Here is a 20,976-nt window from a genome sequence, read left to right as displayed (position 1 = left end):
CTTGGAAGACTGTATAAATGCTGCAAATACAAAATAAACTATTCTTTCCAACTCTCACATTTCTCATTGGCCCTGTCATATCCATAACTCTGGATTATACAACCCTACAATGTAATCTTTATGCAAATAAGGGTCTGTCGACGCAGGATTGAGGACCTTTTCATTTTCCTCTTCCGATTATGCATTTGCACAGCAAAAGCAACCTTTAAAAAAATCCTTAAGTCTGTAAAGGGATACACTGAATATATGTTCATTGTGATCTCATATGACTAGTGAAATCCTTTTAATTAACTACATAATGATCCAGGCTCAGAACATTCCTGAGGGTTATAACAATTTAGAAATTGACAGCAAGGTTTTTCCTTCAAGCATTAACAGAAATACCCCATTTCAAAACATTTAGTTTAATCCACTTAAAACGTATGGCTAATAAATTATCTGTACAACATTACCCTATTTAAAAAAATAAAATAAATGTTATATGAAAATCAGATGCGTGAGAGAAAACTGAGTTAGATACATAAATATTATTTTCTCTACAGTAACTGTGGTTCTTCAAGATGTGTTAGCCACATGGATTCCACTCTTGATGAACAAGGGCATCATGTGTGTGAGATCAGATTCTTGAGGTCACACTTGTGCTGCACCCCCACCAGAGAAGATAAAGAGCAGAGCCAGCCCAACCATTCCTCAGTTCTTTTGCCAATATAGAATCCCAGAGAAGTAGACTTGGGGACTAACAAGCAGTTGTCTGTCTGCTTGGAGGTGGGTACTAGAAGTCCTACTTAAACAATGACCGTAGGACATGCCAACCAAACCGGGCATTGAATGTGGAAGACACTACTGTGATGGTGACAGACCAGGTCATGCTAGAGTGTATTCAGGTCAATTCACTTGTGTATTAGTGTAGATCAAAGTAATGGTTAGATGTACAAGAATGTATTGGGTGTTTAAACTTCATGAAAACTAATGGGATTCTATTTGCATTGTTTTCACTTATCTATCCTGTTATAATGTAATGGTAAACATTTACATAAGAACGGCCATACTGGGTCAGACCCATGGTCCATCTAGCCCAGTATCCCGTCTCTCTACAGTGGCCAATGCCAAATGCTTCAGAAGCACCGTGTATACATTGCATATACACCTGTAACTAAATAATCCATCAAAGAAAAAAAATCCTTTACTAGCATTGTACAAGTTAAGGACTTAAAACAGAAAATGCTGATTTCAAAGCAAGTGATCATTCTGTGTGATGGTTGGAGGTCAGAAGACTAAGTGCATTCCTCACTCACTGTCAAAAGAAAAGCCTACAGCTTGTCAGTGTGCAGTAAATAAGGAATGGGCTCACTCACTGAACAAGGAGGTAACAAAATAAATAGTTCCTCCTTAAGAGAGTACCATCTATCCTGCGCATTGAATAAGGCAGGGGTTCTGTAGCAAAAATAGTATGTGATCAACTAATTAAAGATTATATCAGTGTATACACACAAGGGAGCCAAATTAAAGTTGCACAGGTAACCTTAATTCTGGCATTTCCTAACTTTTGAGTGCTTGACTTTGCAACCGTAATGTTTTAACATGTTAGTTTCATTATAGAAAGAAAGTATATTTAGGGACATTAAATCTGCTGAGAAATTGCTGAAGATAAGAAATACTTGAGATAGGGAACTTTCATTCATCTTTTGTGGATTATGCTTTTATAAGTAGTCTTTCCCTTCTTATGGGGATTGTAGACAGGTCTTAGTTTCGATCATGGATTAAAACAGACTCTTAAAAGTAATAATAGCTTAATATTACACTTAAACACTTTCAATTCCGCTGAATTTTAGTTAAAAAAATGTACTTATAAAATAGCAGGATAGGTCCAATACTGTACAGGACACAGGATTCAGTTTATAATCATTACAAAAAATACTCAATATAAATGTATCATACTTAAGTATCTCAAGCCAAACTTCTGCCAAGTTCTACTTTAAATTTTTATTGGTTCTTTCAAACGTAACAAAAACAAAATCACACAAAATTTAACAAAATAGTTTGGTATACTATACCACAACCTTTCTGAAAAATTCTCTTTGCATATGGACATTATCTAAGCAAATAAAAAATTTGAATACACAAAATACATCAACAATAAATTGCTAACCAATACAGAATCTAAGAGACATTTTGACCAATACAAGTGATCTTCAAACCAAGTAAATTACATCTGTAGCTTAAAATATTAAATGGGTGAAATTCAAAATGTCTATTTAATTATGAACACTTAGAACTTTACTGCAAACCCTATTTCTGCTTGAACACTACATTTGCTTGGTTCTGCAATCTTTATGAATACAAAGTCAAGTTTTAGTGTACAAGGAGTGTGGCAGGATCAGACCCTAGAAAGATTAGTGATTACAAACATTGGGTCTGATCTTACATCCATTCAGGTCAGATAGAAACTTTGCTATTGGACTTCATTAGTAGCAGATAGTCCTTTCAAGATAAGACCACCATTCAGTGAGGTACAAAAACACATACCAAACTGTATGCACATGAATAGTTCTACTGAAGTCAGTGGGACTACTGACATGTTCAAAGTTGGGCATAGGCTTTGATATATTGCTAAACTGGGGCCCAAATGAGACCATTCAGTGGATTACCTCAGCCATTTATATAGTTTATTACAGTTAGTATTTGTTGTCAGATAAGTGCCCAGAGATTTGTCTAATTGTATATAGCTTGGGTTTTGCATATCTCATGTCTAACTTATTTCACACATCATGAACAGCAACTCATATTTAGTAGTCACCAGATTTTTTCCCCCTTACCAACTATATTAAAGATATTGTAGTAAGCAGGGATGTGTTCAGCCCTAATGATGCACTTTGTAGGCCCTTAATCTCCAGAGTGTTACTGCTTTATAATTTACTCTTAAAAAGTAATTTGCTTCAACAGAAAGTTTCAGTGTCTTTTACTTATGGGGAAACTTAAGTAACTATCTTTAATTGTTTAGATACCGAGTTACTCAGTCATTTGATAAAATAAATTATTAAAAACCTATTGTACATTAAGTATCACATCTGTTTGTTAGATATTTAACACCATTTTAAGGATATGAAAAATATGCACCAAATGTTTGATACCAGCTTTTGCTAGTCATCAGAAGCCCATAACCTCATTTAAAAAATTTTTTTTAAAAAATGCATCTCACTATAAATGAAGTCATGACAATAGAATATTGTCACAGGAAGGAAGTCTTCTGTTGAAAAATGAAAACATCAAGGCCAGGCTAGAATGTTAGTTTTCCAAGTAGATTGGTCTCCTGACATTCTCACTCAGAATTAATGTCTGATGCTAGATGACAGACTGTGGGCATAACCATTTTGTTAAATGGTGCTAGTACACTGAAAGAACGCTAATCTGCTACATTACTTGACTTATTGCATTCTGATTAGATCCATTCTCTAATTTATTGTGTGCATCCACTGAATACATTATGATTCACAGAAGAACTTCAATGAACTAATTTAATTAGCTGAATTTACTGTTTCAGCTATCTGCTAGACGACAGACCATTTAGTCAATCTCATTGGCTAACCCATTTGTTAAAAATGAACAGTAGAGAAAAAGTATAATCTTAAATGTAGACTATCATTTAAAATGATACAAGGGATTACCAAAGAATAAATTAGTTTTAAAAATGGTTCTGAAATTTATCTTTTGATTAAATACAGTAATTAAATACACATTATATACACAATTCTCGGTGAATGAGTCTTTGCAGTAAAAAAAAAAAAAAGTCAGGGGCCTACACAGCTTGTTGAAAGTATGCCTTTTCGCTCTTTAATTTTAAAATAGTTCCTGGCTTTTTGTGGTATGCATGTAAGTAATGGTGAAAGAGGTGCATCAGCCATACCTGGAGGGAAGGAGGAAAAAAAAAAAAAAAGGAATTATAGCCTAACTCATCCACCAATTTATCTTTCACATATGATTTAGATTAAAGGTATAAATTGAGTAACCACGTTCAATCACTGTAATTCTGTAAGAAAATTTGCACAAAAGCATGAGTTTACATGTCTAATCTGGCCTCATCTGCTAAGGTTATCTACAGAAGAATTCTTGTAGTTCACTAAATTTCTATTTATATGTACACAGAATCAGATTAACCACTCAAATATCACTTATGAAAGATTTGCAAGCTAAATGGAAGACAACATAGTAAAATAGTTCACCTATTAATATTATAGCACTCACCTGCTGGTGCTAAGGATTTCAATGCTTCTAAAAGATGGGGACTGGAAAATTTGACTATACATCTGAATGGTTCTTTTTCAGTTAGAATGTCCATTTCAGGTTCACCTTTAAACATTGTTTCAAGCTGTGAACACAAAGCATTCAGGGGTCACAAGAAGGATATGCCTTTATGTACAAACTATTAAAAAACAAGGCAATATTAAAACTAAAGCCCTGCTTTTTTGTTGGATGTGTCCTCTCTTCTCTCAACTGGGAGGAGATCTGTAAACAATTTATGGCAACGTGCCCTTCAGTTTAACACCATACAAAAATGGGCAATTGCTATTTAAAACTTGGTTGTAATAACTGTTGTGCTAAACCATAAGTCAAGCATTTCCTGGTGCTAAGTGGTGACCTCCTCAGGCCCTCATCCCTTCTAACCAGATATCCAGTTGCCCTTCTTTAAAATTGAAAATAGACCAGTCTTCTTTATTTCATTTATTTTTAAGTATTAAAGGAAACTACCAAGGTTAAAAACATTAAATTCTTAATTTAAAAGTAGGGCTGCCAAGAGATTAAAATAATTAATCGTGATTAATTGCACTGTTAATATTTTTTTGGATGTTTTCTACATTTCAAATATATTGATTTCAATTACAAAACACTAATACAAGTACTATAGTGTAAGCACTTTATCATGAAAGTTGAACTTACAAATATAGAATTATGTAAAAAAAACTGCATTCAAAAATAAAACCATGTAAAACTTTAGAGCCTACAAGTCCACTCACTCCTACTTCTTGTTTAGCCTCTCTCTCAAACATGTTTGTTTACGTTGATGGGAGACAATGTTGCCCACTTCTTGTTTACAATGTCACCTGAAAGAGAGAACAGGCGTTCACATGGCACTGTTGTAGCCGGTGTCGCAAGATAGTTACATGCCAGATGCGCTAAAGAGTCATATGTCCCTTCATGCTTCGACTCCCATTCCAAAGAACGTGTCCATGCTGATGACTGGTTCTGCTCAATAACCATCCAAAGCAGTGCAGACTGAAGGATGTTCATTTTCATCATCTAGGTCAGATGCCACCAGCAGAAGGTTGATTTCCTTTTTTGGTGGTTCGGGTTCTGTAGTTTCCGCATTGGAGTGTTGCTTTTAAGACTTCTGGAAAGCATGCTCCACACCTCATCCCTCTCAGATTTGGAAGGCACTTCAGATATTTAAACCTTGGGTCAAGTGCTGTTGCTATCTCACAAGTGCTAGAAATCTCATATTGGTACCTTTTTTGCGTTTCGTCAAATCTGCAGTGGAAGTGTTCTTAAAATGAAGATGTGCTATGTTATCATCTGTGACTGCTAGAACATGAAGTGTGTCAGAACCCAGGTAAAACAGAGCAGGAGACATACAATTCTCCCCCCGAGAAGTTCAGTCACAAATTTAAGTAATGCATTTTTTTTTTAATAAAAACAAGCATCGTCAGCATAGAAGCATGTCCTCTGGAATGGTGGCAGAGGCATGAAGGGGCATATGAATGTTTAGCATATCCAGCATGTAAATACCTTCCAAGGCTGGCTACAAAAGTGCCATGCGACAGCCTGTCCTCACTGTCAGGTGACATTGTAAATAAGAAATGGGCATCATCTCCCATAAATGTAAACAAACTTGTTTGTCTGAGTGATTGGCAGAACAAGAAGTTGGACTGAGTGGACTTGTGGGCTCTAAAGTTTTATATTTTTTTTTGTTACATAACTTCACTCAAAACCAAAACAATCTACATTTGTAAGTTACACTTTCACAATAAAGAGACTGCACTACAGTACTTGTATGAGGTAAATTGAAAAATTCTATTTCTTTTATCATTTTTACAGTGCAAATATTTGCAATTAAAAATATAAAGTGAGCACTTTGTATACACTATACACTTTGTATTCTGTGTTTTAATTAAAATCAATATATTAGAAAAACTCACAAATAATTAATAAATTTCAATTGATGTTCTATTGCTTAACAGTATGATTAAAATCACAATTCATTTTTTTAATTGCGATTTTTAGTTAATCGCGTAAGTTAACTCTATTAATCCACAGCCCTATTTAAAAGATATTTCAGCTACCATACTTGCCCTTAACTTGTCAGCTTTTATTGTTTCATAATCAATTTCTTATTTAAAAAAAGATTTTCTCCCCATTTGCTGAATGGAGGATTCATGCAAACAGAAAACTGATTAGTGCATAAAATAAACAAATTAAATTCTCTAATCTTTCAGTTATAATCATTTTAAGTGTTGCTTGGAACCGTAATAGGTAAACATTTTCAGACATAAGCATGATTTAAGTTTAGAGGCCTTTTAACCCCTTTTGAATTAAACACCACAGAAATGATTAATATTCTCATTAACTAGGTTGTGGGAGAAGACATTCCAATCACAAGTTTTAGCTAAGAAAAAAATCTATCGCCTCCTGTGAGATTGTTAGATATGCTAGAGAATACATTAGGCAGGGAGTACAAGTATCAGAAGAATGAGCTGTTCAATGTAGACTTCTCATATCTAATGTCCCAAAATTATTTATTCTAGAGTCTCTAGTCAGGGGTTTTCAAACTTAATTTCACCACAACCTCCTTCTAACAACAAAAGTTACCACACGACTCCAGGAGGGGGGACTGAAGCCTGAGCCCACCCAAGCCCTGCCACCCTGGGCAGGGGGGCCAAAACCAAAGCCTGATCCCCACTGCTCCAGGCAGAGGGACCAAGGCCCAAGGGCTTCAGCCCCAAGTGGGAGCCTGTAACCTGAAACCCACCACCCCGGGCTGAAGCCCTTGTGCTGCGGCTCTGGCCCCAGGCGGTGGGGCTCAGGCTTCGGCCCTAGCAAGTCTAATGCCAGCTCTGGCAACCCCATTAAAACGGGGTCGCGACCCACTTTGGGGGCCCAACCCACAGTTTGAGAACCACTGCTCTAGACAATCCAATTCTGGCCTGAATTGGGACAGATATCCCAATCCTCTGAGGCTTTCACTCCAGTTCCTCACTGCACATTTCCACTTACACAATCTTTGGCCTTTTTCCTCCCTCAAGTGTTTTGGCTGCCCGTGTCTTCCTTTGCTCCTTTCCTAGCTGGATATTTCCTGTCTGGATTTTTCTCTCAAGCATGGCTCAAGTCACTTCAAGCCAGTTCCTACCACAGCTATAGTTGGTGCAGCTGCTCCTTTAAAACACTAACATGCTGCTTTGATTAACTTCTGACTTCACGTCTTGGGCATACATTTTAAAAGTTTGTTAACAGGGCCTATTACAATTATTTTATTTATGCCTTTCAACAACCTGTTTGCTAATGAAAACACATTTCTAGGTGGAAGAATACCTTTTTAATGAAATCAGGGGTGCCCCCATGTGACAAACAATTCTCCACTAAAAAAAAAAAAAACGCAATTATGTCCAGTGTATATGGTAAAACATTAAGGGTCATCTCTTGGAATCCCCAAAGATACATTAAGAATTGGTTTTGTTATGAATAAGGCTGCGAGTCTGTCCCAGAGGTCATAGATTCCGTGACCTTCTGTGACCTCTGCAGTGGCTGGCCTAGGGGCCGCCTGAGCAGCTCAGGCAGATCCTGGGCCAGCTGCACTTGCTGCTGCTGGGGCAGTCTCGGGCCACCGCGTCCCCCTCCCCCAGCAGCAGGAGTTTGGGTGTGGGAGGGGGCTCAGGGCAGGGATGCAGGAGTGGGTAAGGGCCCTGGGTGGCACTTACCTCAGGGAGCTCCCCAAAAGCGGGGACATGTTCCTCCTTCCCAGCTCTGCACACTGCCTCCGCTCCCTCCCCCCCGCCTGACCAAGATTTAGTCAGGGGTATATAGTACAAGTCATGGACTGGTCATGGAGCTGTGAATTTTTGTTTACTGCTTGTGACCTGTCCATGACTTTTACTAAAAATACCCATGACTAAAACATAGCCTTAGTTATGAACAGATATTTTTCAACGATCTATTGAGTGTTACCTATATTGGTAGTTGGTTTTATAAGTACTCTGTATAATCTGGACTTCCATTTCACCAGTACTTAAAATCTCATTTTATTATAGTACAACAGCCAAAATACTTTGCTCTCAAGATTATGATCAAATTAAAAAGTCACTATTACTCAATTAGTATGGGTCGTGCAAGACTGAGATATGATCCAGAATTTTAAATGTAACTTCTTTGGGCACTAGATTGCATGAATGCAACAAGAGCTCTGCATTAGAAATCTATAATTGTAACTAGTTTATGAAAAAACTCTAGTAACGTTCTGTGCAAAAGTTTGGAAGAAAAACTAGAGAATTTTTTTACAATTGTGCTTTAACACATCTACTGATTAGTCGTTTTAACCAAATTAAAAGGATTAAACGTGTTTATCACCTTATATTGTGCAAATTCTATTTTTGGTTGGAGACCCTCACCAAAGACCTCCTGATTCACACTCTGGATTCTCTCTTTTTCCCTTTTATTTTCTTGAATTATCCTCGGATCCACTGGAGGAGGGGGAAAAAAACAAAACGAACACCACACCCTGTTAACTTTCATGTGGCACTGTTTAGCTATTATGTACACATTCCATTTCTTTGGGAATGATTTTTAGATGTGACATACCCAGAATAGAATACAAGTTCTAGAGAACGCGCAAAATGATCATCTGGCAGATAGCTAGTGAAACATGAAGATTCACCACTTAAAACCAACTCTAAACTAACAAAATAGCCAGACCAAAAAAGGAAAAAAGTTTAGCATTGTGTACTTTGTGGATGTGGGAGTGAATGCTTGCATGCCTAACTCTAAGCAAATGTTATAAGCAGCTTAATTTTAGGAGCATCAGTCCACCCAGGCTTTTAGAAGTTTGACATTTAAAAAGTAATTAGCCTATGAAGATTGCTTTCTGGGAATTACCTAGATTTCATTAGCTGTTTTTCCAAACACCCAAAAGAATCCTAGGTAAGTCATATAAATAAGTGAAAATATTATTTTCCGACCAAAGAAACAAGCTTAGGAAAAACAATTTCTTAACGAAAGTCATAATTCGACAAAAGTTCTCATTTTATGCAAAGCTAACAGCTTCAGAACTGCACGTTGAATTTCTTAGTTAAGGCAACCCTGCAGAAGCCAGCCAGAAATCAAACAAGCATGTTATCTCACAAAGGAAAGAAACTTTACAGCAGCTGTATGAAAAGTCTACCTTGAATGTTTTGTCCACGTGGATCCTACTTATCATGAACACACACCTCCTATGTACAAGACCAAAATCTTTTGACCAGCAGCATTCACTGGGGCTGTGCTTGTGCTCAACATGTCCCCCCACCCAAGGGCAATTAGAGCAGTGTGGCCCCAACCACTTGCTAATTTGTCTTTAGAATCAATCTGTACTGAGAATGAGCGGGAATGGAGGGCAGGTCACAGGAGCCAGGTGGACAAAACATTTCAAAGAAGACAGTTACTGTAAGATAGTGGAGTCTATCTGACCAGCCAAGCTAGTATGAGAATCAGAACCATGACATAAGTGTCCAAATGATGTTCGGTGAGTTCGTAAACAGAACTCAGCCAGCCTTGGAAAGGGTGGAGGTGTAGTCTGGCAAGCAGCAATCAATGCAGTGTATGTACTGTACTATACTATGAATGTAATATAAGAATTATGTGGCACTTTATAACAAGAAACATTTAAAAGAGCTGAGAATGCAAACCTGAAAAGGAATGATATTTCAGAGCAAAGCTTATTTTAAAAGGCCATATATTTTTAAAAAAATAAGCATATACCCTTTTCTGGAGCAACATTGCTTTCTTGTAGAGGTCTTGGGTGATATGTTTGGAAAGTCTAAAAACAAAATACAAAAAAGTGTGGGAGGAGACAAGATAAGGTCTTTACAATCAGTTTATTTCCAGTTCTAGGAGCTCTCACTAGAAATAGTTTTCAGGTTTTTTTGAAAACCTTCTGAAACAGAGTGCTCTCCTTGCTCTTACCAATTATGGGAAGTTAAGAATCCGAAATCCTAGTTTTGGAAAGTGATGTTTTCCCTGACTATACTCAGAAAACATTTCTCTATTTGGAAGTGTTCTTTAGACAAGCAGAGTAAATACCTATTCTAATAGTTGCCAAGTCAGTACTTTATTGAGACCAATGAAGTAGTAATAATACGAAATTTTAAGATTAAATCATTTTATCCAAAATTCTATGTTATAGTTTAATTGGTAATTCAGGAATGCCTCTAAAAAGCGGTAGGTGGGAAACTAGGTTTTAGGTCACCATTTTATGTTACCTTACTGAAAGGCTGTCTACCTCAGTAGTTCAGTATTACTTGTAACATGATGAATTCTTGGAAGAGGTTTTCCCCACCTGCTAGGAAGTTTAGAGCCAGGCCTGAAACAAAAAACCAAGACTTACCTTAGAATAAACTTGAAAAGTGGCTCACCTGGCTATACCTCTTGAACACAATATCTTTAAGGGAGTCTAAACAACGGCTTCGGAGCTCCATTTCATGGATGTCATGGTAATTGGAAGCATGAACCAGTGCCTTTAAATAAAAATTGAAATTATTTTTATCATTACTTCTTAAGTCACCATTATATTTACAATAAAATGCAACATTTCTGGCTAATGCAACATTTTTATACAGCTGTTAAGTTGTAGGTTCAGTCACTATCACCAAAGACGATTCTCATATCTGAAAAATGCAAAGTTAAACAGGCTGTTATAAAGCCATATGATCTTTGCAGTAATGTAGAGAATTTGAAAGAAAGAAGATCCCAACCACCAAAATAAACACATAAATAAAAAATAGAACTGTAGTTTAAGCTCTGCATCATCATGCTGTGCATACTTAGGGATAGCTTGATTCTCTGCACAGTAAGATATGAACTTATTAATACAGAACTGGAAGGGACTTCATGGATTGAGTCCAGTCCCTTGGTATCACAGACAAACTAGTCACATAATCTTGTTTATAAACTTATCAAGCTCCATCTTAAAACTAGGTAGGTTATTTGCTCACTCGGCTGCACCCTTGTATTGGAAGGCTGTTCCAAAACTACACTATTCTGATGGCTAGAAGCCTTTAGCCTAAACAACTCTTCTCCCTCCCTGGTGTTTACTCCATGATATAATAATAGAGCACGAGCATATCTCCCCATAGCCTTCATTTTCCTAAGTTAAACAAGCCAAACTCTTTTAACCTCCTCTCATAAAACAGATTCTCCATTCCTGTGATCATCTTAGTAGTCTCTCTTTGAACCCGTTCCAGTTTGTATTAGTCTTTCTTGAACATGGGCCACTAGAACTGTACACAGTATTCCAAAGGAGGTCTTACCAGTGCTTTATACAATGGCATTAATACTTCCCTATCACTCCTGGAAATACCTGGCCTGATTCATTCTATAATGAATTACAGGACAGTCATCTTGTAATTGACTAATAAACCCAGGTCTTTCTCCTGGATTATTAGAAGTTAAAGGTTATGTTACTGGAAAGGTAAATTTCCAAGAATTTGAACTAAGATCTCAGAGATCTGCCCCATGATCTTAATGTCAATAATTTGGACACTCAGTATACCCATTCTTTGAGCCAGTACATCCAGTTCTCATAGTGCAAGGCCTCAGAAGCTTAGGTGGTCACTTTAAGAACACACAAAACTGTACTTGCAATTTGCTTTCAGATTTTGAATATAGTAGAACCTGAGAGTTACTATCACTAGAGTTATGAATTGATCAGTCAACCACAAAACCTCATTTGGAACTGGAAGTATGCAATCAGACAGAAGCAGAGACCGACACACACACACACACACAAAAAAAAAAAAAAAAAAAAAGCAAATACAGTACAGTAAACTACTACTAAAAATAAAAGGAAAGCAGCATTTTTCTTCTGCAAAGTAAAGTTTCAAAGCTGTATTAAGGCAATGTTCAGTTGTAAACTTTTGAAAGAACCACCATAACGTTTTGTTCAGAGTTACAAACAACCTCCATTCCCAAGGTGTTCATAACTCTGAGGTTCTACTGTACCTAGAACATCCACTGCCAGTCTCCAAGAGGGTCACACAGGTAATAGGGACAAGTGCCAATAATAAGTGGTTTTAATAGGCAATAATAGGACATGACCCCTATTTTTGTCAGTAACTATCACTTCTACTCTAAGCCAGCTTTTAAGACCCATCATATGGCCACTTGTAGCAATTCAGTTTAAAGATGTGAAGTAAAGATACCTTGCAAGTTAACATATCCTCAACACAAGCATATCCAGTTCAGAGATTTAAAATTATATAGTCTAGTAAAAGCACAAACTCACTTTATTAAATTAACTTTCTATAAAGAGAAAAAGCTTAAAGGCAGTTATTCTACATGGTTTGTATTTAAGGAGTTTTGGTATGGATTTTAAAGTGGTATACGAGAGGAGCACAAATAATGCACGTATGCACTTGTGCCTCTGAACGCCCCTAGTGAACTCCATTTAGGGATCTAATCTAAAGATTGTGTTATGTTTCCAGACCAAACAACTACATTCCAGATTTTCCAGTGTGATGTTTGCTCACACTTCCAACAACCCTCTTTTGATAACTAGAAACAACATGATGGAGATCTATAACAGTCAAGTTTGCTCTATACCTGACAAAGAGGTATGCGGTTCCTAAGACTGGAAATGAAGACATAGGGAGTTTGCGAGTGATACACAACATAAGTAGCTTTGTACTGATTTGGCTTTGTATACTGTGTTCCCCAAGCAATTCGAATCCATATTGCATTATCCTCATATTCTCTGAAGTTGATCGTCACCTGATTAGAAAAATCAAAAGCTATAATTTAGTTAGGCACTCAAATCAGGAGACACCAAAATTAAGGTTGTGTGGGTTAACTGTTCCCCTGCGTTTATGCATTATACATGAACATGTGATATGCCACTGCTGATGAAAGAGAAACATATCCCATTGACTTTCACAAGGTTCTTTCACCAGATGGAATTTAACCTGTAATGTTTAGAAAATATCTTTACATTAGAAGGCGTCTTTTTTTTTTTTTTAAATGTAAGCACCCTTATTGGAAGCAAAGGTAGATAGCAGCAATATCTTTGTATTGTATGTGGAGCACGAGTGACAGTAACCCAAGTGTTTCCATTCTAATGAGTCTATTCCACTACCCATTTTACAGGTGTGAGGTTACATTACAGTAGTCGCTTTTCAGCCTCAGGACTGAACATGTTTCAAAGAGGTCAAGGTCCACAGTCAACGCCTTGGGGTAGTTTCTCTGCCCTGTTCCATTTCCTTTTACCACTCAGGTTGCTGTTCAACTGGTTATTGGTTTTCAATTTCACTCACCAATACCAAGTTACCCTGAGTGGCTATGTGGGGAAGGGAAGCCAGCCTTTGCTAGGTGCTCTCCTAGGTTCAGGCAGAGCCAGTCAAGCTCCTATACTGCTTCTAATGAGGGAAGAGGGGGAAGGAGGCAATTGGCCAGTCACAGTCATTTTTTTCTCCCTCCCTTGCAATGCAGGCAAACTGCTCAGCAGTTGCATCAAGAAAGAAAACAGCTGCTCACAATGCTCCCGAGTCTGCTAAGGAAGCAGTGTCCCCCTCCAATAGTGACAAGTGTTTCATATACTGATGAAAGGAACACATTCAATTGATAATCAGATAATTTTCCTACACATTCATTCCTTATAGCCATGAGTAGCTCCCTAGGTCACATGTTGGACACTACTTTATACAGTATGTGACCCAAGAACACCACTGTCTACTAGACAATATAAAATTTCACCAAAAATATAACAGTATCGGGGCCAAAACTTCAAAACACACAAAATATGCCCACTAGGGATAATAAATTGAAGCATAAGCTAGAGACCATGTGCAAGAGCAGTTTACTATTTCTGACTCCATTTTTACTACTGCTGCTAACTTCAGAATCGTGCATACACCCTCCCACTTCCACCCTCTGTTTTCTGCTTATTGATAAAAAAAATTACATGGCTACTTCAAGTTCCACTCAGATTGTTTGGTGAGAGACATGTTTATTTATATATTATTAGTTAACAGATTGTCTTATTGATTGACAGATTAGAACAGTATCAATTACATCTAGGCCATATGACCACTCTAGCTTTAAAGTCTCAGATGTATTTGTCCTGAAACACTGCACTCTTCTGGCCTATATAAGCAACGTTCCATTTTTGTATCTAGCAATGCTTTTTGAAGCCTGATTCAGCTATATTTATCTAGTTTGTGTATTTTCTGAAGTACAGGCTCAAACTTGTTTATCTACTCAGTAATAATGGCAGAGTGTTCCTTAGTACTAAAAATATACAAAATTGGAAATACAATTGTATTTCTCTGGAGCCTGAAACAGGTAACACTATATTTTAAGACAGAACTCTGCCACTTTTCACTTCCCTCAACCAGAAAAAGCAAGTCTGAAGGTAAACACTATTACTGGGGCAGTATATATAGTTTCTCCTTGGTATTTCAAATACAATCCCCCATGACTCCAGCAATTTACAGATTTACTTCAAGTTTTGGTTAAAAAGCAGGGACAAATCAAGAATTATCTTCCTAAAGACGATATAATAACCACCCTTTATATTACAGAGTTGCAACTCATTTAGAACAGTTTTATTCTTACATTTTTCAGAGCTGACTGAAGACTTCTCTTAAATTTGTATTTGAAATCTGCCAAGTTAAAAGCGTCAGTTTCTTCACCTGTTATACAAGAAGAGATACCACTTACTGTAAACACAAAATTATGACTGTTAGACATAATTTGGTCTGTTACAGCAAAACGGTATTACAGTGATGTAGCATCAACCCAAGAATTTAAACATTTATTTTAACTATTAAATAGATCATATAGTGTCAGTTTAATCTCTCTGGGGAGTTTCGGGACTTCTTTTTTTAGGACGTGAGCACTGACATACCACACACACACGTGCATACATGTCTCTTCCCTTATACTGTCTCACCTTAACAGATAGACTAATTTATTAACAACATAAATACATCTACCTAATATAATATATTGGATTTTCCTAACAATCAGTATTTTCATGCCCCTGATTCGTCCAAAATTGAGGGAGTAGGAGGAATCAGTACAAACCAAATTTATAAAACTGAGAAAATTTCCTGGGGTTGGGTAGGAGTGAGGTATGTAAAAACCAAAAATGAAGGACCTTTCCTATGAGTGAGAATCCTGTAGAGGTGATATCTTTAGAGAAAGGTGTTTACCTACCCACTGCTTTGGTCATTTGGTAAACAGTCCAAATCTTCTTGTTCCGATAGGTGTGGTTGTCTGGGGAGATAAAAAAGTTGCCCAATGATGCAGTCAACATGGAACATAACTGTTTTGAGTAAACTATTGACATACATTATTTGTGATCAGATCACTTTCAAACAATTGTCCTCATATTTAAAAAAAAAAAAAAAGTCTTGGTGATCAAGACTGTCCTAAGCTGCAGGTAGCTTCTAGTCTACAAGTAAAAAAGGCATTTTTATATAGGAGACATTAAAATTTGTTGAATTATTTGTTAACTAATTAATGAAGAGGTAACCTCCTCCCAATTCACTCTTTAAAAATGATTACATGCAAGTTACCAAAACTGTTTCTTAACTTGAATTCGGTTGTTTAGGGCAATTAGAGAAAAAAAGAAAGACTTACAAGAGTTTGCCAACTTCTAAGTACATAGAGTTATCAGTGTATAGGAAACAGCTAGAGCCACACGCAACAAAAAATTAACAAGACAGCAATTTTGGAATCACTCATACTTCAGTTTTCCACATAAACAAAAATTATATACAATTCTTAATGTTCAAATTATAATTATGTTGAATTTAGAGATCCATCTGGATTTGTAGAAGCTGATCTGCCATACACTGCTGTCTGAATTAAACTAACACCCATATTACTCCTGGGGGAATTTGGCGCCAAAAAATTAAAAATTCTGCAAAATTCTACATATTGTGTCAAAACACCACAATATAATCAATCCAGTTTCAATTTTGGTAATTTATTTCAAAATACCAGTCAACAAGCAGGTCAACAACACAGACAACAGCAAAAAAGATTCCTCTAGGAGTAGAGTTAAAGAAACCCTTACAAAACTCAGTTCCAGTTGGGAGGTGCTGGAGGGGGCTGTGTGAGGCCGCCAGAACTCAGACACCCTGGACCTCCCTCCACCCCCATCCGAGCTAAGCCGCAGGGCACCCCCCAGCCCAGATACCCAGACCCCAGAGCGGTCCCCTGGCCTCTGCACCCAGCCCCAGGGCGGCCTCCAGACACCAGCCCCCTCCCCGAGCCCAGCTGCAGGGTGGCCGAAGCCCAGAGCCCAGCTACGGGGCAGCCCCCAGCATCCAACCCCCTCTGCCCCAGAGCCCAGCCATGGGGCAACCCCCAGCCCCTCCTATGACTGGTGGATAGCTAACATAATGCCAATTTTTAAAACAGGCTCCAGAGGCGATCCTGGTAATTACAGGACTAACTTCAGCATCAGGAAAATTATTTGAAACTTCAGTAAAGAACAGAATTATCAGACACACAGATCAACATGATATGTTGGGGAAGTCAACATGGCTTTTGTAAAGGGGAATCATGTCACACCAATGTATTACAATTTTTTGAAGGTGTCAGCAAGCATATGGACAAAGTGATCCAGTTGATATAGTATGCTCGGACTTTCAGAAAGCTTCGACAAGGTCCCTCACCAAAGGCTCTTAAGCAAACAGTCATGGGATAACAGGGAAGGTCCTCTCATGGATCAGTAATTGGTTAAAAAGGCAGGAAACAAAGGGTAGGAATAAATGGTCAGTTTCCACAGTGGAGAGAGGTAATAGCAGGGTCCCACAGGGATCTGTCCTGGGAACAGTGCTGTTCAACATATTCATATGTGATCTGGAAAAGGGGGTAAACAGTGAGGTGGGAAAAGTATGCATACGATATAAAATTATGTAAGATAGTTAAGTCTGAAACAGATTGTAAAGAGTTACAAAGGGATCTCACAAAATTGGATGACTGGGCAACAAAATAGTAGATGAAATTCAATGTTGATAAGTGCAAAATAACACATTGGAAAACATAATCCCAACCATACAGTCTAAATGATGGGCTCTAAATTAGCTGTTACCACTCAAGAAGAAAGACCTTGGAGTCATCGTGGACAGTTATCTGAAAACATCAGCTCAATGTGCATAGCACTCAAAAAAGCTAACACTTTTAGGAACCAGTAGGAAAAAAAGAGATAGAAAAGACAAAAAAATATCATAATGCCACCATATAAATCCATGGTACACCCACACGTTGAATACTGTATACAGGTCTGATCACCCCATCTCAAAAAAGATATTAGAATTGATTGAGGGTATGGAATAACTTCCATATGAGGAAAGATTAAAAACAGACAAATTGTTCAGCTCAGAAAAAGAGATGACTAAGGATATGATCGATAATATGACAGATGTTTATAAAATCATGAACAGAGTGGAGAAAGTGAATACAGATGTGTCATTTATCACTTCACATATCACAAGAACCAGATGTCACCCAACAAAATTAATAGACAGCAGTTTTAAAACAAACATAAGGAAGTACTTCACATAACACACAATCAACCTGTGGAACTCATTGCCTGGGGATGTTGGGAAGGCCAAAAAATTTAACTGGGTTCAAAAAAGAATTAGATAAGTTCGCGAAGGTTAAGTCCATCAGTGGCTATCAGCCAAGAATGTCTGGGATGCAACCCCATGCTCTGGGTGTTCCCCTAAACCTCTGACTGCCAGAAGTGGAGACTGGACAACAGGGGATGAATCACCTAATAAGTTGCCTGTTCTGTTCCTTTCTTCTGAAGCATCTGGCACTGGCCACTGTCAGAAGACAGGATCCTGGGCTAGATGGACCATTGGCCATACCGGGTCAGACCATTCTTAACATACCAATATCTCATAAGGGCAATTCTATGCATTAGAAGTTATTTGAGAATGTCAGACAAAAGATAAAGAAAAGGTATTTTTAACTTACAAATCATGTCTAGGATGGCTGCTTGCTTGATACTTGCAGAGTTTTCCTGCAAGAAAATATGTACAGTGCATGGTGAACTGTAGAGCCAGAGTTCTTTATAGAACTTCATTAAAATTGCAGCTTAAAGAAATGCTGTCTGGAATTTTAGCCCCAGAATGTAGGTACTGTTAACATTACTTAGATTGCATTAATGGCGACAGAATGCTAGGCAGTTTCTAAACACAGGAAGACAAACTCCCTGTCACAAAGAGCATATAGTTAAAAAAAGGTTTTGCCAAATCCAGTATTAGCCATGTTTTCAATTATATATTTTTTAAAGAAAGCTATTTGAGTGTATTTATGCACTCCCTCTACAGGAGTTGCAATTTAAACATTGCTATTCTGAACTAGTACACAAGACTTAATAAGTGAAATTAACTAAACTTTATCATAAACAGAAGAGAAAATGACTAGTGTTTCATTATCCAAACCAGGTAAAAGGTGAACTATGATTTTCCTCCCATCAATTTTATTTAGTTTTTAAAATTTCATGCCATCTGAAGAATCTCAGATGCTCTTAGGAACATAGGTAAAGAAGTTTCTACAAAACACCGTAGCTATTTTAAACCTGACATTTGTTATCCCATTAAAAGTAGTTTAATAATACTATTTATGGCATTCAGTAAGTCTTTTTGGCTTGCACCTGTAGCTTGCATATTAATACTATAGACAAGCAATCTGTGGAACCAACAGATTTCAATGCCTTTGAAACTGTGCAACAAACAGTAGAATTTAAGGGCACATATGATAACAGACTCCACAGAGGCTAGCCCAGGGTCTGCCCATGCAAATGCAATTATAGGATCAGGCCCCAAGTGTGGAACATTATCACAAGCAGTGTCATATGAAGAAATTTTGTTTTACACCAAGTAAAGTGAAAACAAATCTTGCAGAGGAAATTATTCCATCCAATGTGCTTGTTTGTCAAAACAAAAACAGCACACCTCAGAAATAACACTACAGAATTCCAGAAGAATAAAAAACTATAGGCTTTCTACTCCTTAAGAGAGACAGCATTTTAGGAGTAACATAGGTACATCTTAGCCTTCTAAATGTCCAGATAGAATTGTTTATGTTTAACATTCAGATTCACAAATACAGATGAACTCCAAAACAGCTTCATCCCTATTGAATGGCTAGAATCTACCCAGTGCCATAATACATAACAATTACTCAAAGATTTAACAATAGCAGGCTCTAATATATGATTCAATTAAAGAGCAAGGAAGAATTGAGTACAACTGTGCCTTCCTGTGGACCAGCTGTGTACCCAGCAAAATCAGTTAGGCCAACTCAGTATTCATGCACTATAATCCAAGCACAGGTTAATAGTTTCCAATATGAGAAATAAAGAAAATAAAGTTAATGTGAGAATGAGAACATTTTCCTTCTTAAATGTGTGTCACACATTACAAAAACACCAATACACGCTTCTAGTATGCCATCCTGCTATGCAAATATAATGAAAATGTTTCAGCCTGACAGACCATTCACAATGGATGTTATCACCTCACAAAGCTGCACCACTTCTTGAGAAATTCTTTCCTTTATCTGATGCACGTTTATGGTCTGCAGCTGCGTCTTGGAGAGGAAGTCCCACATCGTAAGCATTTCCATGATTTCATGGCGTGGGATTTTCAGCACTGTCCTTCTGATATACTCAGCAACTGTCTCATCCATTGTAAAGCCACTTTAAAAAGCAATATTAAAGAGTTACAAGCCAATGACGAGGGAAGATGGGGTGTGGATCACTCCAACTGGCCTGTGCTCTGGTACTGGCCACTGTTGGAGACATATCATTGGTCTGATTGGCAATTCCAATGTTCCTCGTACACACTGCAAAGAATCAGCGTATTTCCGAGACTTAGGACATCCGCTCCTTTGAGGGAGCATCACATCAGCTGCACCTTAAGGCCACCGTGACAGCGAGAAAATGCCCCTGTTCTAGCCTCGGGGAGTCACCGCCCAGGCTGCTCCGAGACTGGACAAAGGACAACGTCCGAGTTCCCGTAGTAAACTCCTCCAAGCTACTGCCCCGCTTTACGGAGGGCACGAGAAAGCCCGGCGGTGCAGCCAGAGCAGGGCCGCTCCCTGCCGGGGACAACCCTTCTCGCCGTCCGCGGCCTAACATCCGTCCCCTGAGGCTGGCTCTAAGGAGGGGCGAGGGGGTCGCGGACAAGCGGCGGGGTCCGCGGAGGGAGGAAGACGCACCTGCCTCGGAGCGGGGAAGGCCGAGGTTTGGGGGAGCCGGTCCCCCGAAGGCGCTGTCTGCCACACGAGGGAGCGACTCCGCCGGCAGAGCCGTCGTGGGAAGGCCCCGGACATACCCGCCGCTGGGGCCCCTTCAAGCTACGCGGCTGGGGAGGCGCGGCAGCGGGGCATCCGCTCCCGCAGGAAATGGGGGTCAGTCCCAGTCCCAGGCAGGACACCCCAAGAGCATTTCCTCAGGGCCAGAGCCCCTCCCGGCTCACCTGTCAAGGGCGCCCCGGCGGCGCCGGCCGCTCGCGGACATGTCACCACAGCAGCGGGGTTCTTTTTCGGGCTCCCTAAACTGCCCGCTCTTTCCCGCCAAGTCGCGCCCGCACCTTCGAAGCGCCCAATCATCCAGCGTCCTACATTTGAATGGCCCAATCGCAAGCGCTGTTTCGCCTCTCCCTCCGCCCCCGTTGGGACGTGCCCTGTGTGAGAGCGGCATCCTGCCGCCGGCTCCGC

The 20,976-nt window shown here is 38.7% G+C and overlaps 1 protein-coding gene across 2 annotated transcripts; it reads right to left on the bottom strand.

Moving 5' to 3' along the window:
• Positions 1 to 1,964: 1,964 nt before the first annotated feature.
• CENPN (centromere protein N) lies at positions 1,965 to 20,968 on the bottom strand. Of its 2 annotated transcripts, XM_048870583.2 has the most exons (11): positions 20,736 to 20,968; positions 19,774 to 19,954; positions 18,226 to 18,271; positions 15,448 to 15,507; positions 14,845 to 14,921; positions 12,838 to 13,005; positions 10,653 to 10,754; positions 10,000 to 10,057; positions 8,614 to 8,726; positions 4,243 to 4,366; positions 1,965 to 3,904 (listed from the first exon to the last, which is right to left on the bottom strand). In XM_048870583.2, exons 1-11 carry the CDS (start codon positions 20,957 to 20,959, stop codon positions 3,789 to 3,791), a joined length of 1,269 nt encoding a protein of 422 aa, XP_048726540.2. In that variant the 5' UTR covers positions 20,960 to 20,968; the 3' UTR covers positions 1,965 to 3,788. The 2 variants fall into 2 exon arrangements, with proteins under 2 accessions (XP_048726540.2, XP_048726541.1); XM_048870584.2 differs by lacking the exon at positions 12,838 to 13,005.
• Between the last annotated feature and the right edge of the window lie 8 nt (positions 20,969 to 20,976).

Source organism: Caretta caretta, chromosome 12 (assembly GCF_965140235.1).
Source record: "Caretta caretta isolate rCarCar2 chromosome 12, rCarCar1.hap1, whole genome shotgun sequence".
Taxonomy (NCBI): domain Eukaryota; kingdom Metazoa; phylum Chordata; order Testudines; family Cheloniidae; genus Caretta; species Caretta caretta.
The sequence above is the reverse complement of the archived record's forward strand: the minus strand, read 5'-3'. Positions and strand labels throughout refer to the sequence as shown.